Source organism: Eleginops maclovinus, chromosome 1 (genome assembly GCF_036324505.1).
Source record: "Eleginops maclovinus isolate JMC-PN-2008 ecotype Puerto Natales chromosome 1, JC_Emac_rtc_rv5, whole genome shotgun sequence".
Taxonomy (NCBI): domain Eukaryota; kingdom Metazoa; phylum Chordata; class Actinopteri; order Perciformes; family Eleginopidae; genus Eleginops; species Eleginops maclovinus.
The window spans coordinates 5068601-5088303 of NC_086349.1; the positions used below are offsets into that span (position 1 = coordinate 5068601).

The window sequence follows — 19703 nt, forward strand, 5'->3', positions numbered from 1 at the left end:
GAATAAGCACTAGATCCTTGGTGATTTAAGAAGTGGTCCCACAAGCCGAGGACTTTATGCAAATGTCCTCCATTATTTCCTGGCCCCGCCTCTGCGCACAGATGCTTTGCGACATGACTTTATAGGATGTGTGTGTCCTTGCTTTGTCATTTATTTCATGTACAACAGCAGAATTGGATTTTCTCTGTCATCAGCGCTGAGCTGCTAGCTATAACACTTGTGTTGAGCTTCAATCCGGGTGGCAGATTTATTATTGCTTTATTCTTCACAGTTTAAGTCACAGCTTTGGGGATGTGTCATTCTCTGGATGACTGAAAAGCTCCCCCTCTCCCTCTCCTCTTCTCTTGATTCCTCCTCTCCTATAGTCCCCTGTCCTCTTACCTCACTGTCCTTTCATCCTTCCCAGCTGGAACACCGTTTACTTACTCAGCACTTCTTCCTCTCCCTTTCCCTTGCTTCTATCTATTTTCTAATGACACTGCAGTAGCTGGGGATGTTTGCTGTGTGCTTGTGGTAAGATTTCTCAGGCCTGGGCATAATATTTCAAGTTGTTTAGATGTGAACTGATGAGACTGATAGCAGAGTTGACAGCTAGACCAGAAGGGCACTGCAAAGCATGACTTTCTCGGACTGTTTCTCCTTCATTCACCTTGCATTAACCTGCGTGACAGCAAATGTCTATTGACTGCATTGTTGCACCAAGAGAGTATATTATAATAAGCACTTTACTGGTGTTAATTTGTCTCTCTGGCTTGTGTTTGTGCAGATGGAAAGGTGTATGCCTTGGGAGGAATGGGAGCCGACACAACGGCACAGGCTGTGGTGAGGGTTTATGAGGCGGAGAAGGACCAATGGCAGCCTATGACTTCCATGCCCACGCCGCGGTACGGAGCCACACCCTTCGTAAGAGGAAACAAAATCTACATGATGGGTAGGAAACAATTACATTTATCTAATTGTATCTCCTTTTAATCATACAGTTTCTCTGTGTTTAATTCATGTCAAAAGTAGTTTCCAGACGTATGGTACCATACCTTCTATGGCACAATTTCAAAGTAAGTCAAATAATCAATCAGCCCATTCTCAATCAATCGTACTTTGCTTTGTACGCAGCTATAAAAAAGGCGCTAAATGGAAAGCATGTGAGCGTTTGAATGGATTGCCATAAAATGTGTACAGTCGACTTTCATGGTCCCAGAGGATTCATTCTTATTTTGTGATCTGGAGTTTATTGTCTAGCGAAACACTACTAGGTAGACAATTTTCAATAAAAAGTTGTGACAACTGTTGGGTGGCGTGCGATAAACATTTATGTTCCCTTTAGGATTGTTATCAATATGTTTGTTTAGCCCCATCATTAGGACAATTCAATTTCTGCAATGCTATGGTTTGTGACCAATACCTGCAAAACAAGTCATCATAATACCATCGGCCATGTTGTCCTATGTTTAATGCTAATTAGCAAAGGGGGCATGCTAAAACAATACTGTACACCCAAATAAAATAAAAAAATCAACATTATTATTATTCAGTAATTCACTAGAGTCTTTTTTTCTGGAAAATACACTCAAAGAAAGCCTCAACAAGCCACTGCATTGATTCTGTTTTTCATGTAATCCCTTTATTGACATGAATGGCAGAAATGGAGTAGTTTGTGCCTCTAGAATGAGCATTTCAATAGCTTCTCTTCTTTACCTAAAGTGTTAAACTAAATAGCCTACCCTATTGCCAATTTTAGCAGTGCAATACATGGCCATTATCAGTCGTCATTGGGAGCATAGGGTTAGGGTTAACTCAGTAGCCCTTTATCATCTATTGGGAAGCTTGATCACTGCAGGTAGGTTCTAAATTCCTAAGCAGTGACTGTAGAGATATAGATGGGAGCAAAGAAGTGGTTGGAGTTCAGTTTTCATTTGGTGGAGATTGGGGTAGACAAACACAGAACTAAATGCCACTTTGCATTGTGCTCATATGGCAGTCACTGCTAATATTGCCACCAGTTTCACTAATGGGTTGCTGTTGTTAGAACTGTTATGGGTAATATAACTGTTAGCGTGGTTCACACTGCTAGCCAACTCCATTTGTACCCAGCCACTCCGGTGGAATTTATTTCATAAAATTGGTCAAAATATATTAAGAATTAAAGTAAAACACTCTGCAGGGTGGATCAACGCTGTGGCAACAAGGTCTGTCCTGCAGTGATGACACAGGTAAAGAATTGCCTTTCTTTATACATTTTCATGTGACTTGATGGCTGTAAGACAAAAATAAATATCTTACTCTGGTAACAATCTGCAAGATGCAACCTTCTTATTGTCTTAGCCATCTGCATCCTTTTAAGGTATGAAACCACGAGGGCCAAGTACACGAGGTTGTTTTAATTTAGCTTCAAAGTTGTTTCCACATGAAGTCGAAGGGTTGAAGAAAGGGAGTATTTTTCCCAAATACACCAACAGGATGTTTTCTTTGTGACATCAGAGGTAAGATGTGTGCAGGTAATAGCAGCCTTAATGTCTTAGCACCAAGAAATAGAACAATAGTTAATGTATCCATTCCGTAATCTGGATTGCTTCTAACCATGGTTTCAAATAGTTTACCAGTAATGCTGCAAACAAATAGACACACATCAAGCTGAAAAGAGAACCTCCTTGGCGGAGTTAATGGAAATAACAAATATTGCAGCCTTGTTGGCACGTCTTCTTATAGCACCCTTGGGAGCCACCACTCCATCCCTTTCCTTATTTATATTTCTCCTAATTCTAACATATAAAACCAAGGTCTCTCTGGCACCTAGTTTCAGGGAGGGAGAGTTCAGGTAAGGAGTCCGTACAGGGAGTAGGGACGAGTGCAGCAACTTTCTCAAGGACATCTATTGCTGATGTAATGCTTCAAACCTCAGGCTTTGGTGATGTGGGACCAGTTTCAAACTCTAGGCTACTCTCAGTGCTTATAGAGTAGATACAAAAGAAAGAAACAGCAGGATCTCTATTCCTCTGTTTTACTCTGTTGCTCTAATGCAGCACACTTCTGAATCGAGCCTAGGATTTGTGTTCTGTTTTTAACATACAGTGGGGCAAAAAAGTATTTAGTCAGCCACCAATTGTGCAAGTTCTCCCATTTAAAAAGATGAGAGAGGCCTGTAATTTTCATCATAGGTATACCTCAACTATGAGAGACAGAATGAGAAAAAAAAATCTAGGAAATCACATTGTAGGATTTTTAATGAATTTATTTTCAAATTATTGTGGAAAATAAGTATTTGGTCAATAACAAAAGTTCATCTCAATACTTTGTTATATACCCTTTGTTGGCAATGACAGAGGTCAAACGTTTTCTGTAAGTCTTCACAAGGTTTTCACACACTGTTGCTGGTATTTTGGCCCATTCCTCCATGCAGATCTCCTCTAAAGCAGTGATGTTATGGGGCTGTCGCTGGGCAACACGGACTTTCAACTCCCTCCAAAGATTTTCTATGGGGTTGAGATCTGGAGACTGGCTAGGCCACTCCAGGACCTTGAAATGCTTCTTACGAAGCCACTCCTTCGTTGCCCTGGCGGTGTGTTTGGGATCATTGTCATGCTGAAAGACCCAGCCACGCTTCATCTTCAGTGCCCTTGCTGATGGAAGGAGGTTTTCACTCAAAATCTCACGATACATGGCCCCATTCATTCTTTCCTTTACACGGATCAGTCGTCCTGGTCCCTTTGCAGAGAAACAGCCCCAAAGCCTGATGTTTCCACCCCCATGCTTCACAGTAGGTATGGTGTTCTTTGGATGCAACTCTGCATTCTTTCTCCTCCAAACACGACGAGTTGAGTTTTTACCAAAAAGTTCTATTTTGGTTTCATCTGACCATATGACATTCTCCCAATCCTCTTCTGGATCATCCAAATGCCCTCTAGCAAACTTCAGACGGGCCTGGACATGTACTGGCTTAAGCAGGGGGACACGTCTGGAACTGCAGGATTTAAGTCTCTGGCGGCGTAGTGTGTTACTGATGGTAGCCTCTGTTACTTTGGTCCCAGCTCTCTGCAGGTCATTCACTAGGTCCCCCCGTGTGGTTCTGGGATTTTTCCTCACCGTTCTTGTGATCATTTTGACCCCACGGGGTGAGATCTTGTGTGGAGCCCCAGATTGAGGGAGATTAGCAGTGGTTTTGTATGTCTTCCATTTTCTAATAATTGCTCCCACAGTTGATTTCTTCACACCAAGCTGCTTACCTATTGCAGATTCAGTTTTCCCAGCCTGGTGCAGGTCTACAATTTTGTCTCTGGTCTCCTTTGACAGCTCTTTGGTCTTGGCCATAGTGGAGTTTGGAGTATGACTGTTTGAGGTTGTGGACAGGTGTCTTTTATACTGATAACGAGTTCAAAAAGGTGCCATTAATACAGGTAACGGGTGGAGGACAGAGGAGCCTCTTAAAGAAGAAGTTACAGGTCTGTGAGAGCCAGAAATCTTGCTTGTTTGTAGGTGACCAAATACTTATTTTACAGAGGAATTTACCAATTAATTCATTAAAAATCCTACAATGTGATTTCCTGGATTTTTTTTTCTCATTCTGTCTCTCATAGTTGAAGTATACCTATGATAAAAATTACAGGCCTCTCTCATCTTTTTAAATGGGAGAACTTGCACAATTGGTGGCTGACTAAATACTTTTTTGCCCCACTGTAAGCCTTTCAGTAGTGTGACTACTGTTGTGCTCTTTTATTCCAGAATGAGGATCTATTTAATAAAGTCAAACAACTTTTCTCATTTGAGATGTTTATCCAAAAGGCATTGAAATAACACAGAACTCAGCTGAGGGATCTAAAGCTTTTACAAATCAGAGTTAACTTTAACCAGTTTCACTTCAGAGAGCCCAGCACTCTTTCTTACAATCCATTATAAAGGTCTAACTCAGAGGGAACCATCTGAGTCTATTTTCTCATTGTATTGGTTCCTTGTTGGTGCACGGCAGTGACGTGCGGTGAAGTTCATGGCTGGTGAGGCACTGACGTCATCACAATCAGATTTGAACCTTAGAGCATCTTATTAAATGTTCATCTTATGAAAATTGTTTTAGTTTGGATATACAATCCTCCATTCTAAAAGTAGGGTCAGGCGAGACGAAAAAATAAGCAAACGACTGCACTTGACTTAACTGTAAATTTTAGCTCGCTGTCACTTATTCTGCAGCGCACGAAGAATCACTGGACTCACTAGCACCCACTGCCATGAGGCAGGAGAACTGCGTGCCTCACCTAGTCTCTCTTCGCAGCGGTTTTGCTCAGCACAAGATACACGTTACAGACATACAGTTGACAAAAAACACTGTATATTATATACACCAGCTAAAGTATGGAAATTAGTTAATATAGCCAGAGTGTTTGAACATTTTAATAGCGACAGACAGACAGACAGCAGTTACAGTGTCTCACTGTATAGCATGTCAGCAGGTTGGTGCCTCACCGAGCAGCCGTTCTCAGTGTTTGAACGTGAATATGAAAATTCAACGATTTTGGATCAAAATAATGTAAAACTGGTGAAATTAAAAGGAACATAACTTTATAATACAAACAACTGGATAAATATGATCATTAAATTTATTTCTTCATTTTACTTTTCATGATGACAGGCAGGTGAGGCACGGCCTCACCTGCCTGTCATCACTGGTGCACGGGCGTGTCTTGATATACAAGTTGTCGCACAAGAGTTAATCAATAGATATGTGTTACAATCTTTATCTGTGCGGGTGTGAGTGACAGGGCGCTCCGTCCTGTATTCCAACTGACTTCTTGACTTTACCGACTTCCTGTTATTCTACAGCATGGCCCCTCTCTCTGTCTCCACGTGCAGGGTCTGCTTCCTGTTATCCACATACACACATTTAATTTAGCTAAAAGCATTATTTCTATGTCTGTCTGTTCTATACATGTATAAGTTTATCTGGACCAGGAACTTGGAGCACTTGAAACCTTCTTTTACAGTTGTTACAGATACATAGATACTTTCCTTGTGAGCAAGCACATTATAATATGGATTATACTTTTAGCAGTAAGCAGATTATATTTAAAATGTCAACATTATCTGCCTGGTAGTTTTAGAGCTGTGAAAGGAATTGATTGGAAAAACAAAAATGTGTCTCTCAGCTCGAGGAGTGTTGTTACAATGTTGATCAGAAGGACAGTGTTGGAGTTAAAAGCTGATATGTGGAAGACAAAAGGGAATTTGTGTGCAGTTCAGATCCTGTGTTTTGTTTTCTAGTCATTTTCCCTCCATGATTAGAGATCACATTGGTTGTCATTGTGTCCCTTTGGGGGGCTGTTATTGCTCATTGACACTTGGTCAACATTTCACAGCACCGCTGAGAGAGAAATTGGAATCTCACAAGGCAGGGTATGATAATTTCATCTCACCGTGGAAGCATTTTTCAAAGCGATGAATTCATTTCATGCCACGCTTCCACCGACAACACCATCCACATTCATCACAAAGTTGCTGTTGCATTGTTAGGGCAGGAGCTTTCCATATCAGTTGGCTTTTTTTCTCCCACGCTCCACCGGAGGGGTAGAATAAATCTTTGCATATGTGCAGTGGCTCAAAACACAGTGGACAAGCAGCATGTGGGAAGAAAAACATTCTTAATTCAATTTGGCAACAGAAAGTCACATTCAAATGTTGGTCATACATTACAACCAGGATAATGCTATCAGCAATAGATTCCGATGTATCCACTATATCTGTTCTGTCTATTCAGTTCATATAAGTAGAGATAATATAATTTGCAGGTAGTGAAGACTTCAGAAATATGAATTAGTGACATAAAGCGGTCACGCTTGTTTCAGTCTCTGTGTTAAGCTAAGCTAACAAACTGCTGGCTCTGTAGAGTATATTACAGGATCACATATTAAAGTGAAGTTTGTGAATGTATTTATCAATATATTGAGCACTTTCTTTAATAGTCCCATACAGATATACGGTTGTTAAGTTTGACTATGGGCGCACTTATGCTAAACCTTTAACGTTTCAGATGTATAACCTGTCAAGTCTTTAAGAGATGTTAGTTATGTTTTTCTGGTAACTTCTAATATTCAAATGAATGTGTTAGCCTTTAAAATAATCATTACTTATCTACCAACTAGCACACTATATTGCAAATATTTGAACAATCCCTGATAAATGCAAAGTAGAGAAATGGGTGCCTGGTTTAACCACTTTATATCATATTACACAAAGTTATAAGGAATGTGCTACAGAATAATGTCATACCCATCAACCATTATGTGAATGTAATGCCTGTTTATTCCTGTACTTCAGATGTTAATGATACCTTGGAAAGTCTTGCTGCTTCCTCAGCTGCTGCTCTGATTGGGTTTGTTTGGATGAGTAAGTGCCTTAAATCCTGCGTTTAAAGAAAGAAGCAGACTTACTGGCAATTGACGTTAATGAGCAAGTTGTATACTACTTTTATGTCCAGCGTAGAAGCGGCAGTCAACAAGTCAAGGCTGATAACAAATGATTCTGTGTAACAAAATAATTTGCATAAAACCACACCTATCATACTCCTTTAATGTATGTTCTTGAATGAGGTAATGTGGGATACATTAGAGAAACACCCATCTTCTGCAGCTGCAAATACAGATAAAGAATTACAACATTGATAAATGACCTCACTCCCTCTCCCGCTCTTCTTACTTCTGAAGTGTGTGCCAGTAGGCAGCAGATACATCACAAACGGTCACTGTATATAGCAGCAAGTATCTTTTATCTGCAATGGCAGTCTTTTATACTGTAAGACAGCAGATATATAACTGTAGGAACAAGCGACAGATCTGTTTTTCTGGCCATTTTTGTTTAAATAGTGTTGGCTGCTATAAAAATCCATTAGGAATCAAGCAACAGCAACAATTTTTACCTCTTGTAATAGAGATAACTACCTGGTTCTGTTTAGCAGAGGATAGTGACAGAGGAGAAATGCCCATTAATATTTAGCTCTGCCCTTTTCAGAAACAAAAACTAAAAATTGTTGTATATCTAGCAGAGAACGCCATTTGGATGTATATGCTGCATGTATGGTATTGTATTGTGTTGAAGATGAGTTGCATTTATTAAGTTTCAATTGAAATAAAGACTAAAAGTGCAAGTCTTCAGCCATGCTAGCAGAACTGGTTGAGTTGAAATGTAGATGGTCTTACCAAACCCAGTCCGATTCATTTTCTTGGGTTAATAATTTTTGGGGCAATTTCTTTTCTTTCTTTCACAGAATTAATATCATTGAAAAACTGTGTCTCATTCTAAAGTGATCTGGTTAAGACACAACAGCAGACACAAGAGCAATAAAAGAAAAATTCACAGACAGACAGCACATTGATACAAGGACAATTTATAACATGAGTCAAGTGCAAAAGTGTTAATGTGACAGTTACTAAACCAGATTAGACCCCAACAGTTCACCTCTCCAGATTTTAAAGTAGTTGAAAATCTCTGGCGCAACAATATACAGATGAATAACAATTGTATCTCAATAACTTAAATAATACAAAAGGGGGCCAACAACTGAACCCTGAGGCACACCTTGGCTGATATTAAGAACACTGGAAGGGAGCCCACTGAATTGTGCATATATTTTGCTGTACAATCCCCACTTTTCAGTGAAGCTAGAATGTAGGCATTTCCTCAAACATCAAGGATGATACAGCTTTGTATAGAAAGATGAAAAACATGGCACTGAGCCAGCTATAACATCTGCGGCCAGTACAAATGTAACGGGGAGTAGTGAGGCCTGTTGATTTTAAAGGGTCTAGATTCTTAAAAATAAATCTAGAAGTGGGTAAAGAAAAAACTATGGCTAATTGATGCATGGCTATCAGTAGGAGATGATATGATGAAAAGGTGGGTAATGCTACCACATTTCATGGCAATCCATCAAACTGTTGTTGAGATATTTAAATCTAGACCAAAGTTGTGGCCTGATAGACCACCCAACAGACCCCTTTTCACAACATGTATAACAACAAATAGTTTTCAGTTTGTCCATTGTGCCATTCATCATGTCCCTGGAACTGCTGACAAGTAATTTACCGTCTGTCGCCTTTTTGTCTGTCTACACATTATCACTTGCTTAATGGATTTGCAGTAGATTGAGCTGTATTGTCTATCCCCTATATAAAAAAGGACTTGGTGTTGTGCCCTGCGGCTGATCCTTATAGAAATAGCTTTCCCATTTAAAAAAATATGCCATATAGTGTACAGAGATTTGTATGATACGATCCATATCAATTTATTATATACAGTATGTGAGATCATGGCGTTAGAGCCAAGCAAAAAATCTCAGTGTATAAACAAAAAGCAAGTGAAACAGCTAGCTTAGCTAATTCCCATAAATCAACAACTTTCAAACATTTAAAGACCAACAGATTCAATAATAAGCTTTTTATAAGCTGGTAAACATAGATTTTTCCCAGAGCAAGGCTAACTGTTCAGCTGTTTAGCATTTAAGTCTTTAAGCTAATCTCAATTTATTGTCTACTAGCTTATTTCGTAATAGTCGCCGCGGTTACATTCATATCATCTATCTGTTGGCAAGAACACCATAGAGCAAATTTCTCAAAATGTCTGACTATTTATCAAAGATCGTCCATTTATATTTTAGCTATCCAAAAAGCCTTAACATGTAGGCTACATGTCTCGCAGTTTCAGATTCATAATATTACTTGAATTACTGAAATTATGTACATTGGCTTTTTTACAGTATATTTGAAATGCTCTCTCTTACTTCCCTTAATTGTAGAAATTAGACCAAGCACTTGTTAAGTGACTGCCTTTTTATACGAGTTAATAATCAGAGTCAAATCAAAGCAAGTTTCTCTTTTTCTTGAAAGTATATCACATTAACCTTCAAACTTAGTCAACTATATCATCAAGATTGAACAAAGAATATACATACGGCATGTAATATAAATATATTTCAGTGTGGGTTGTTAATGCCTCGGTAAACCTAACATGTATATTATAATCAACAGATCTCTCAGCTCCACGTCCTCTCTGAATCTGATGCTTCCCACTCAGTTTGACTCTTTGTCTCGCAGCTGCTATCGATCTCCGTGCCACCCTGCCTACTCCAGTTGACCCCCTTCCACTTTCTTCTCTTACACCTCCACATTTTCCTCTCTATGTATTACCTTTTGTACAATTTCTCTGTCATTGTCTCATTTTCCACCTCATTCTCCCTCTTTACTGTATTTTTCAGAATCATTCTGCCTCTTCCTTTCCATTCCTCCTCCTCTTTCCACCCTCAACAGCCCTCTCACATTGTCTAGCCTCAACCTCTCCTCCTTTCCTCCACCGTTCACCCACTCACTGCCCTTCCAACACATGTCCTTCCCCCTGTTGATATATTTTACAAGGATAACTTGTGATTTGTGGAAGTAAACAACTTGTAGGCGTCCTAAGGGAGCACCCTGCTGCTGCGATTTGTTTTCCATCTAAAATTAAATGTGGGCCCAGCGCTTGCCTGCACGCTTGCCAGACTTGGACATAAATGCCAAGCAAACTTTGTGACAAGAGCAGGGGATTAAAAAAGGGTGAAAAGAAAAAGGAAATGAAAGTCAAGGACAAACTGTATCACAGGAAATATTGTATTTGTAAGTCTATGTAGCAATAAAGTTATCTTTCGGTCAGATCTGAAAAGACGAAAGGAACCCTTAATCGTCCCACATTGGGGAAAATGTACATCCTAGTGTTAGGAGCAGTGGGCTGCCATACAGTATGTATGGCACCCAGGGGGCAGTGTAGGGAACGGTGCCTTGCTCAGGGTCACCTCGGTAGCACTTTCGCAAACTGGTGACTTTCCGGTTCCCAATTCCCTACAGATTTCCCCACCACCCATACATATGTATTCTATACACACTGTAATGCCATGAGGCACATGTGTAACCTGTTATATTGCACTTTCTAAATAACATTTGATTGGTTGATTGACCCTGATTTTGGACCTCCTGCAGGTGGCCGTCAGGGGAAGATGCCGGTGACAGCGCTGGAGGCTTTTGACCTGGAGATGAAGACTTGGACACGTTACCCCTGCATCCCCAGCCGGAGGGCCTTTTCCTGCTGCGCCACCAATGAGCGCAGTTTCTTCAGCCTGGGGGGCCTCCAGCAACCGGGGCCACACAACTTCTACTCTAGACCTCACTTTGTCAGTACCATGGAGGAGTATGATCTGGATCAAGGTAGGTGTACACCCAAATAGTAAAGCAGCACATTGAACATAAAGGCGACTTTATTAGGTCACCTTACTTTTTTATTTGCACAGATTTGGTTTCTGATTGCTTTCTTTTACAGGTTACTAGTAATTGTTATGGAATATATTTTTGAAAGTATCCCCACCAACGCTGTGTATGATTTATTTTTAGAGAGTCTGAAAAAATATATTTGTTCCTTCTTAATGTATTCTTTTGGGGAGAGAGAAGCTGCTTTGAATTCAGCCAGAAATAATTGTTGGTCGGGTTTATAACAATGCAAGCAATTCCAGCCTGGAACACTTAGCATGGAGTGAGAACATGATCAGTGCTGTGCTCATAATCCAACCCAAATACAGAAAGATTATGGATGAGATGAGTCAGATCATATCCAAGCTGATGGTCATGCTGATAGAGAGTTCTTTTTTTATGCTCTATATCGCTGACCAGTGTAAGAAACATCAGCAGAGATCTCCATCAGAGCATTTGGGTACAAAAAAAATGACTAAACAAATGCATCAATGCAATGTTGATGATGCCTGCCCTGATTTAGAGGAGCCAAGCACATTTAACACAGTTGTTATAACATTGGAATGTACCTTTTACATTAAAGCTGCGTTTGGTTGCACTGTGAATGTTAAGCAGCCAAAACGATATAAATCATTACCTTGAAAAAAGGATGATTTGTGCTTTGAATCGATAGAAATAATAGTGCTTCATTTGCAGCAAATTGCATTGTAAGCAGCATTAAACAGCACAGAGTGCCTTCATCTGAAGCTGTAATTATGTAGGTTAACAAGAAAAAGATGGGTATCTGCAGCTCCGTGAAAAGGGTTTTAAGAGAAATGGAGGAGAATTGCGTCCTGCTTTGCATTTATTTTTTTTATTATTATTTTTTATACATTTAAGTTTATTTTTATGGTTGGCCTTTATGTCACATAGCAACTATGCTATAAGTTAAAGAGCAAATCAACAATGAGGCCTAGTGTGACGGTGGGAGAGGTACACTTTGGCAGTCTAAACAGGCGTCATATTGATGCGTACAAAAATATTTATGTTATTGCATAGTGAGTATATGGTATCTGTATAATAATATACTGTATGTCAAATATAAATAAATAATATATATTGCAAATCGGCTTTACGCTGACCGTTATTTTTTGTGTTCAGACCGGTGCTGCCCAATTAATCAGAAGCGCAACCCCTGGCATGTGTCATCGCCCAAAATCGTCACTGAGTGCTGTGTTCTAAGTTAAAATTATTTCAACTTTGACGTAGTTTAACGTTGATATTTCGATATGCAACCAATCAGATAGCTGTTACATCATGTGGATGCAACTTAATCTAATTGCTTACTCTGTTGCTATTGTATTGCTACTTTTGCGCCTAAAACATCATAAATAACTTTACCTGCCAGCAGCGCTGGGCCATTGGCTAGCTGGCTGCCGGGTGACTGGCTACATGCTAGCGGGTTGACGGCTAGCTGGCTGCTACAACTAGGGTGGCCAGACGTCCGGCTTTAGGCCGGACAGTCCGGCTTTTCAATGCCCTGTCCGGCGACAAATACGCGTACAGGGCATTGAAAAGCCACTAGGGTGGCCACCCTAGCTACAACCCGGCCCTCCATCATCGTCCCCGGGCACTTCCACGAGTTGGCTGACGTTACTAGCTGGCGAGCTCACGGCTAGCTGGCTGCCGGCGAGTGCTGGCATCGCTTGGCTAGCTGCTAACATTGCTGGCAGTGTCGGCAGGACCAACGGCAGCATGGTGCTAAAGCACCGGTGTCCCATCTCCGAACTCCTCCAACTACACTCTTTACCAAGCACTCCTCCCGGACACATTATATCCAACAGCATTAAAGAACTCGGACTTCTACGTCAGCCACGACATGTACACAGAGGCAGCCGGAGGAGTTTTGTTTACTCTGGCTCAGGGAATTCCATTCCCTGTCTGTGGGCCAATCGGCACCCTCCAATTTCACGATGTCATCACCATAACAAGCACAACGTGCGCGCTGTTTATGGCACTCCTACCAAGAGCTCCTCAACCCATCACCAACAGAAACCCATCTCATCAGAAATTTGCTCTTCTCAACACCCGTTTACTTAACAAAAAAGGACTTTCTGACTCAGCACTGGATTTACTCTTTCTCACTGAAACTTGGCAAAAACCCATGGACTATTTTTCACTTAATCAAGCCACGCCCCCTGGATACTCCTACATTGACAAACCTCGTCTGGACGGCTGAACTGGTGGTGGAAATGCCATCATTCATCGCCATGACATCAAAACCAGTGCAACATCCATCCCAACCCCTTCATCATTCGAATCGCTTGCTTTTAAACTACCTGGTCCCAAACCCCTGTTCATCGCAGTAACTTACCATACCCTCAAGCCCGACCCTGCCTTTCCCTCTGATCTATCTGCATTCCTTACCCAGCTCTGTGCTATATCACCATCTGTTCTCCTCCTGGGCGACTTCAACATCCATGTTGACTCTTCTGACTGCAAACCGGCAACTGAACTTCTGGAAAAATCCTCTCATTCTTCAACATCAACCAACACATCGATTTTCCGACCCATAACGAAGGTCACACCCTTGATCTGGTCTGTTCCACTGACATCACCATCAGTCACCTGGCCAGTAACAACCTTCACATCTCAGACCATCTGGCCATTACTTTTCAAACTCACACTCCCTCCCCCCACGAGAAGCAAAAACGCACCATCACTTTCCGCAACCCAGTCTATCAACCCATCCTCTCTCTCCACATGTCTTTCTGAGTCCATCTCAAAACTCACCATCACCTTCACCCACAATAACTCCCCCGACAACCTAGTCAACTGGTATAACTCATCACTCTCATCCTGCCTTGATCAGCTTGCACCCGTCCAGTCTAAACTGGTCTCATTCACCCACTCTGCCCCATGGTACACCAACGAACTCCACCATCTCAAATTCAAACGACGCCAACTGGAACGGCTTGCCAAGAAAACAGGTCTTACTGTCCACCAGGAAATGTACAAACACCAACTCCAGCTATACAAAGACACCCTGAACTCAGCCCGCTCCTCCTACCACTCCGGAATCATCCAGTCTGGCAGCAGCAACCCAAAGACCCTCTTCACCACCATTAACACGCTCCTCAAGCCAATGGACACCATCTCACACTCCTTCTCAGTTGAAAAATGCAATAACTTCCTATCCTTCTTCAATGACAAAATCAGCACAATTCCCAGCCAGTTGACCACCTACCCCGCTCCACGTCCCGTACCTCAGCCCCCTCTACCCACCGTTCGATCCTTCTCCACATTTGCTACCATCACCTCTTCGGACCTTTCCTCCCCAGTCCCAACCATGAAATCATCAACCTGCAACCTGGACCCGCTCCCCACTACACTTCTAAAGGCCTGTCTCCCCACTCTCTCCACCCTCATCACAACCACTGTAAACTCCTCTCTTTCCTCCGGCCATATCCCCTCCTCCCTAAAGCTTGCATCACTCACCCCCGTACTAAAGAAACCCGGCCTGGATCCTGATTCCCCTATCAACTGCCGCCCCATCTCCAATCTACCTTTTCTGTCTAAAATCCTGAAATGTGTTGTTGCCAAACAACTCATCACCTACCTAGACTCCCAACGACCTGTTCGAACCCTTCCAATCCGGTTTCTGCTCCAAACACAGTACAGAAACTGCCCTCCTCAAAGTGACTAATGACCTTCTGCTATCCTATGATACTGACTCCCTCAATATCCTCATCCTCCTCGACCTCAGTGCTGCCTTTGACATGATCAACCACTCCATTCTCATCTCCCGTCTCAAATCCATCCTCGGCATCACTGGTACTGCCCTCTCCTGGCTCAGATCCTATCTCTCTGACAGACATCAATTCATCGCCATCAACAACTGTCAATCAGCTACTGCTCCTCTCGTCCCTGGTGTCCCCCAGGGTTCTGTGCTTGGTCCACTCCTCTTCATTCTGTACATGCTTCCACTTGGTCAGATCTTCCGTCACCATGGTCTCCGGTTCCACTGCTACGCCGATGACACACAGCTTTACCTCCCCTCCAAAACCATCACTGCCTCCACCCTCTCAACCCTCTCCAACTGTCTGACTGACATCAAGACCTGGATGCAAAATGACTTTCTCAAACTCAACTCCAATAAATCCGAAATCCTCATCATTGGTCCTGACTCCCTCACCCACTCCACCCAGAACTTCTCCCTTAACAATGACGGCTCCACCATCTCCCCCTCCACCAAAGTCCGTAACCTTGGAGTTATTCTCGACCCCACTCTCTCCTTCCTCCCCCATGTCAACCATACTACCAAAACCGCCTTTTTCCACCTCCGAAATATCACCCGCCTCCGCCCCAACCTGTCAACTACCGCTGCTGAGACACTCATCCATACATTCATTACATCCAGGCTCGACTATTGCAACAGCCTCTACGGCACCACCACCAAAGTCCTCAATAAACTCCAATATGTCCAGAACTCTGCTGCACGCCTCCTCAACGCTACCCGCTCCAGTGAACACATCACACCTGTCCTCCGTGAACTTCATTGGGTTCCAATAAAACACTGAATCAACTTCAAAATCTTACTCACCACCTACAAGGCCCTCAACAACTTAACCCCCCCTCAAATCTGCACTAAAAACACACCTTTTTACTCTAGCCTTCCCCACCTAACTCCCACCTTCTTCTTCTTGTTTTGACCTCTGTTTTGTTTTTAACCCTAGTATAAATTAATAAATGATCTGTTTGCATAGTTTTGATAGGGCAATATGTAAAGCGTCTTTGAGTACCATCAAAAGCGCCATATAAATGTGATTTTTTATTATAATTATTATTATTATTACCTTTTCATTAATCCCGTCTGATAACATTTGTAAAAACTAGAAGAGCCGCACGATTACATTATTTTTTCCCCATTCTAGTTAGCATAGGGCTAAACCACAAGTTAGCCGGAAGTCTCTGGTTTGCATGCTCAAATGTAGCACGCAACATTGAGATTACCAACACGAAGTGTTATATAAACTGTACAAACTGTAATCAACCCTCAAACCCCCAATCCGTCCTGATCCAGACTAAATTTTCATTTATTAGCGAAGGTCACATTCATATGCAAGATCTGTTCTTTTAGGGAGTTCTGCTCATACTCTATATGCCATACCAGTGATTTCCATAACACATCCCACCTGAGTCATGGACTATGTAAAGCAGCAACATGTTTATTCATGTTACATATTATAAACCATAATTAACCTTCTGGTTTCTTTAGTGTTCTGCCCTTAGGAGAATACACTTCAAAGTCTTAAGGGACCATAATTATCGTTCTTAAATATGTATCATTATACTTCTATCATCAATCAACATAAAAATAACACCTCGTGGTAACCTTTTCATCGTCCAGCCCTAACAGAAAGATTCTGGCTCCCGTTGATAGTTCTTTGAAATACATGCTTGTTTGAAGATGGCGATAGATATGGGCACACAGTAAGACGATCTCAGTTAGAAACTCAGGGCTGGCCGCTCTGCTGGAGCTTTTATTACTGATGTGCCTGTGGTCAAGCTTTCAGTAGCTTAATATACAGGACACTGTGTGATGATACAAGAGGGTACACTGACTCACTGCCATAACTGCAAATATGTATGCAGCATCAGCAGCTGCAGATGCTACAGGATTGCTAACACTGCAGGTATGTTAATAAGTTCATTAGAGAGGTATGGAGAGAACTTTCCTGTTGGAACCATATGTTGCACATATGTTCTGATCATAAATTTAAACAAGCTCTTTTCTGAATACAAACTAGTACTATACATTTGAAACTGGCCTACAGCAAAATACTTATACTTATACGTATTTGAGTGCACACAGGGGCTTTATATTTAGCATGCACGACTGACACAAGGTCAAATGTAGCTTCATAGACAGAATTCAGTCCCACAGTGCCTAAATACTGTTTGTTTCAGTCAGTCCTGTCTCTAATTATCCTCACAGAAACTGTGATGAGTCATAGTCCTGTAGATAGATATACAAATCAATGGCTTTTGTTCAAAGCTCTGTGCAATGAGTCGTGATTCGATTTGGCTTGAGTGAAATTAAAGAGTGGCAGAAAGCAAACAGAATTTGCACTTGTAGAAACACAGAAAGCTCAGATTCACAAAGAGTTGGAGACTTAGCGGTAATCCATTCGATCAGTTTCTGAGGCTTTTGTCTGATTTGGAAGTGGTTTCAGAGCAAAAGGTGTAGGAGACGATTTTTCATGATGTTTTTGCTTTGAGTGGGTCCTTGGCTTCTAGCTGCAGCATGTGGTGTGTCACCACAATATTAAAACCAATATTTGAAAATATATCAACATTTACAGAATGGATTGGCACAGTATGTTTTTCAGACTCTCATGATTCACCAATGATGCAATGACTTGCCTGGCTTTTACTCTAGGGATAAGAAATTCATAATTTTGTCTGAAATGCAACTTCATTATTTACCTTTGCCTCACTGTTTATTGTGAAAATTACTCTGAGACTGCAATGCAGCTTGGTAAAGGCGGATGATTAGATATGACATAAATTATGGTTTAACGGCACATTCCTCCACGAATGGATCCAAAAAATGAGGAAGCCATAAGATGGCTGTTTGTGTGCAAGTGTGGAAATATGTAGAAACAGATGTGTGTCAGTGTGATGCAGAAGGGATTATTTGGTATCTCACGTGAAAAGAGTGACCCCCCTTTGTGTACAAGAATGTGTTTGTAGGATCCAATGAAAACCTGCTGTGCCTGTTGGCTTGCGATTTAAAATCTGATTCATTCTTTTGCTTCTCTGAATCCTCTCACTCAGGTTTAATCTGTTTGGGACCAGAATGTGGGAGCGTTGACATTTCATATACAATACATCCATATGAGTTACTCGTTTGCCTGCAATGCTGTTGTTGCTCGAGTTTAATTTCAGTTGCTACCCCTTTAATTTCTCCTCTTTTGAGAGTGTGTTTCCTGTGTTCTTAGAGGAGTGAGGGGTACCCGGCTTGGTTGCGGTACTGTGATTGAAACAGAGATATAAGTAATGGGAGCAGAGAGATAAGCGTTCCATTAAAGCAACAACAAAAGTAGCAATATAATGTCATCCTTAACACACAGCACGTGCGTCCCAGTGAGACCCTGCTAAAGCCAGATGCAGATTTAACAGAATAGAGTGTTACGGTGATGCTGTATTTTGGTAGGACCACCAGGAAGTTAGCTTTGCAAGGGCTCCCTTGACTAAAAGCATGGATGTTTCCATTGATAGCTTGGCACCACCACTCCGCTAAAGGCGGCTAATGTTTGTTGTGATGGCGTTTATTGGTCTCATTTATAGCCACTTATTAGCAAATGCAATTTTCAAGACACATAGAAGATTCAGACAATTGCAGTTTTTACTGACATGTTTATGTCGTATAGTAAAATGTTAAAATCTTCTAAGCTTGTGTTAACCACTGATCATATTTCATGCTTCTTACCAAAAACACATTGACTTTGAGATGAGGGAACCGGTTGTGGTGAAATGATGACTCTTATCCTGATTTAAGGACTGCACCACTCTAAATAAATGGGGAACGAACGAGACAGAGAACATGAGAAAAAGTCGATCTAGATTCATACAGTTTTGATTTTGTGTAACATTGGAATGTCTGGTCCAGTCTATAGCGAGGGCAAGGATACACCAATGGAAAAGAAAGCTGTTCTGTAATTAATAAAGGTTACCACTATATGGCCTCTGCTAATACTGAACAGGCTCATTACTGTACCTGTTCAGCAGTAAGAGTGTTTTAATCATGGTGATTTGCATTTAAATGTTCCCCACGTCAGCTATCGGGAAGTGCTGATGAGACAGAGCGACGCAGGGTTAAAAGATGTTCTTGTTTTCAATGTGAGTAACTGTCAATGGTGGACAGTTACGAAAAGGTGGTATTTACTTTTTGTTAAATAATAATACACCAGTTAAATTGAAGGGGAAAATAATGCACTTAGGCTAGAACATGTTGTACGAGATATGCTTAGGGGCGGTACATTTCCAACACATTTCTAAGCGGTCGACCAATTCCAACAGAGCTGCTGACCAATCAGAGCAGACTGGACTCTGGTTTCAGACAGAGGGTGAAAAGAGGTGCTGTAGCACAGGCAGTCTGAGAAAAATAAAGAGCTTTTTGAACATTAAAGGTCACAGTAGAGGCACTACAATGGACCTGGAAATGAGCAGAATTTGTCCTCTTTAAGTTGCTATTAGCTGAAATGTTATTTCGCCTTTTCACCAAATGGCAAACGGAGTGATTAACACATTTTATAGTGTATATGTATTAAAGTATGTAACGTACAGAGCCTGGGGATATGACTCAGTGTGTATACACACTTATAACATATCAGCAGATTGTGTGTGTGATATACCAGCAGATTGTGTGTGTGAAGTGTTTTTTTTCCATGGATATAATAGATGGATAGT

General features: G+C 41.4%; 1 protein-coding gene across 1 annotated transcript in view; it reads left to right on the top strand.

The window, feature by feature from the left end:
* LOC134871092 (kelch domain-containing protein 8B-like) overlaps nucleotides 1–19703 on the top strand; it is a 150701-nt gene that overhangs the window by 88023 nt on the left and 42975 nt on the right. Inside the window, exons 2-3 of the mRNA XM_063893691.1 lie at nucleotides 767–931; nucleotides 10986–11210. Of these exons, the coding sequence (XP_063749761.1) occupies nucleotides 767–931; nucleotides 10986–11210 (390 nt within the window). The remainder of the gene's footprint in view (nucleotides 1–766; nucleotides 932–10985; nucleotides 11211–19703) is intronic.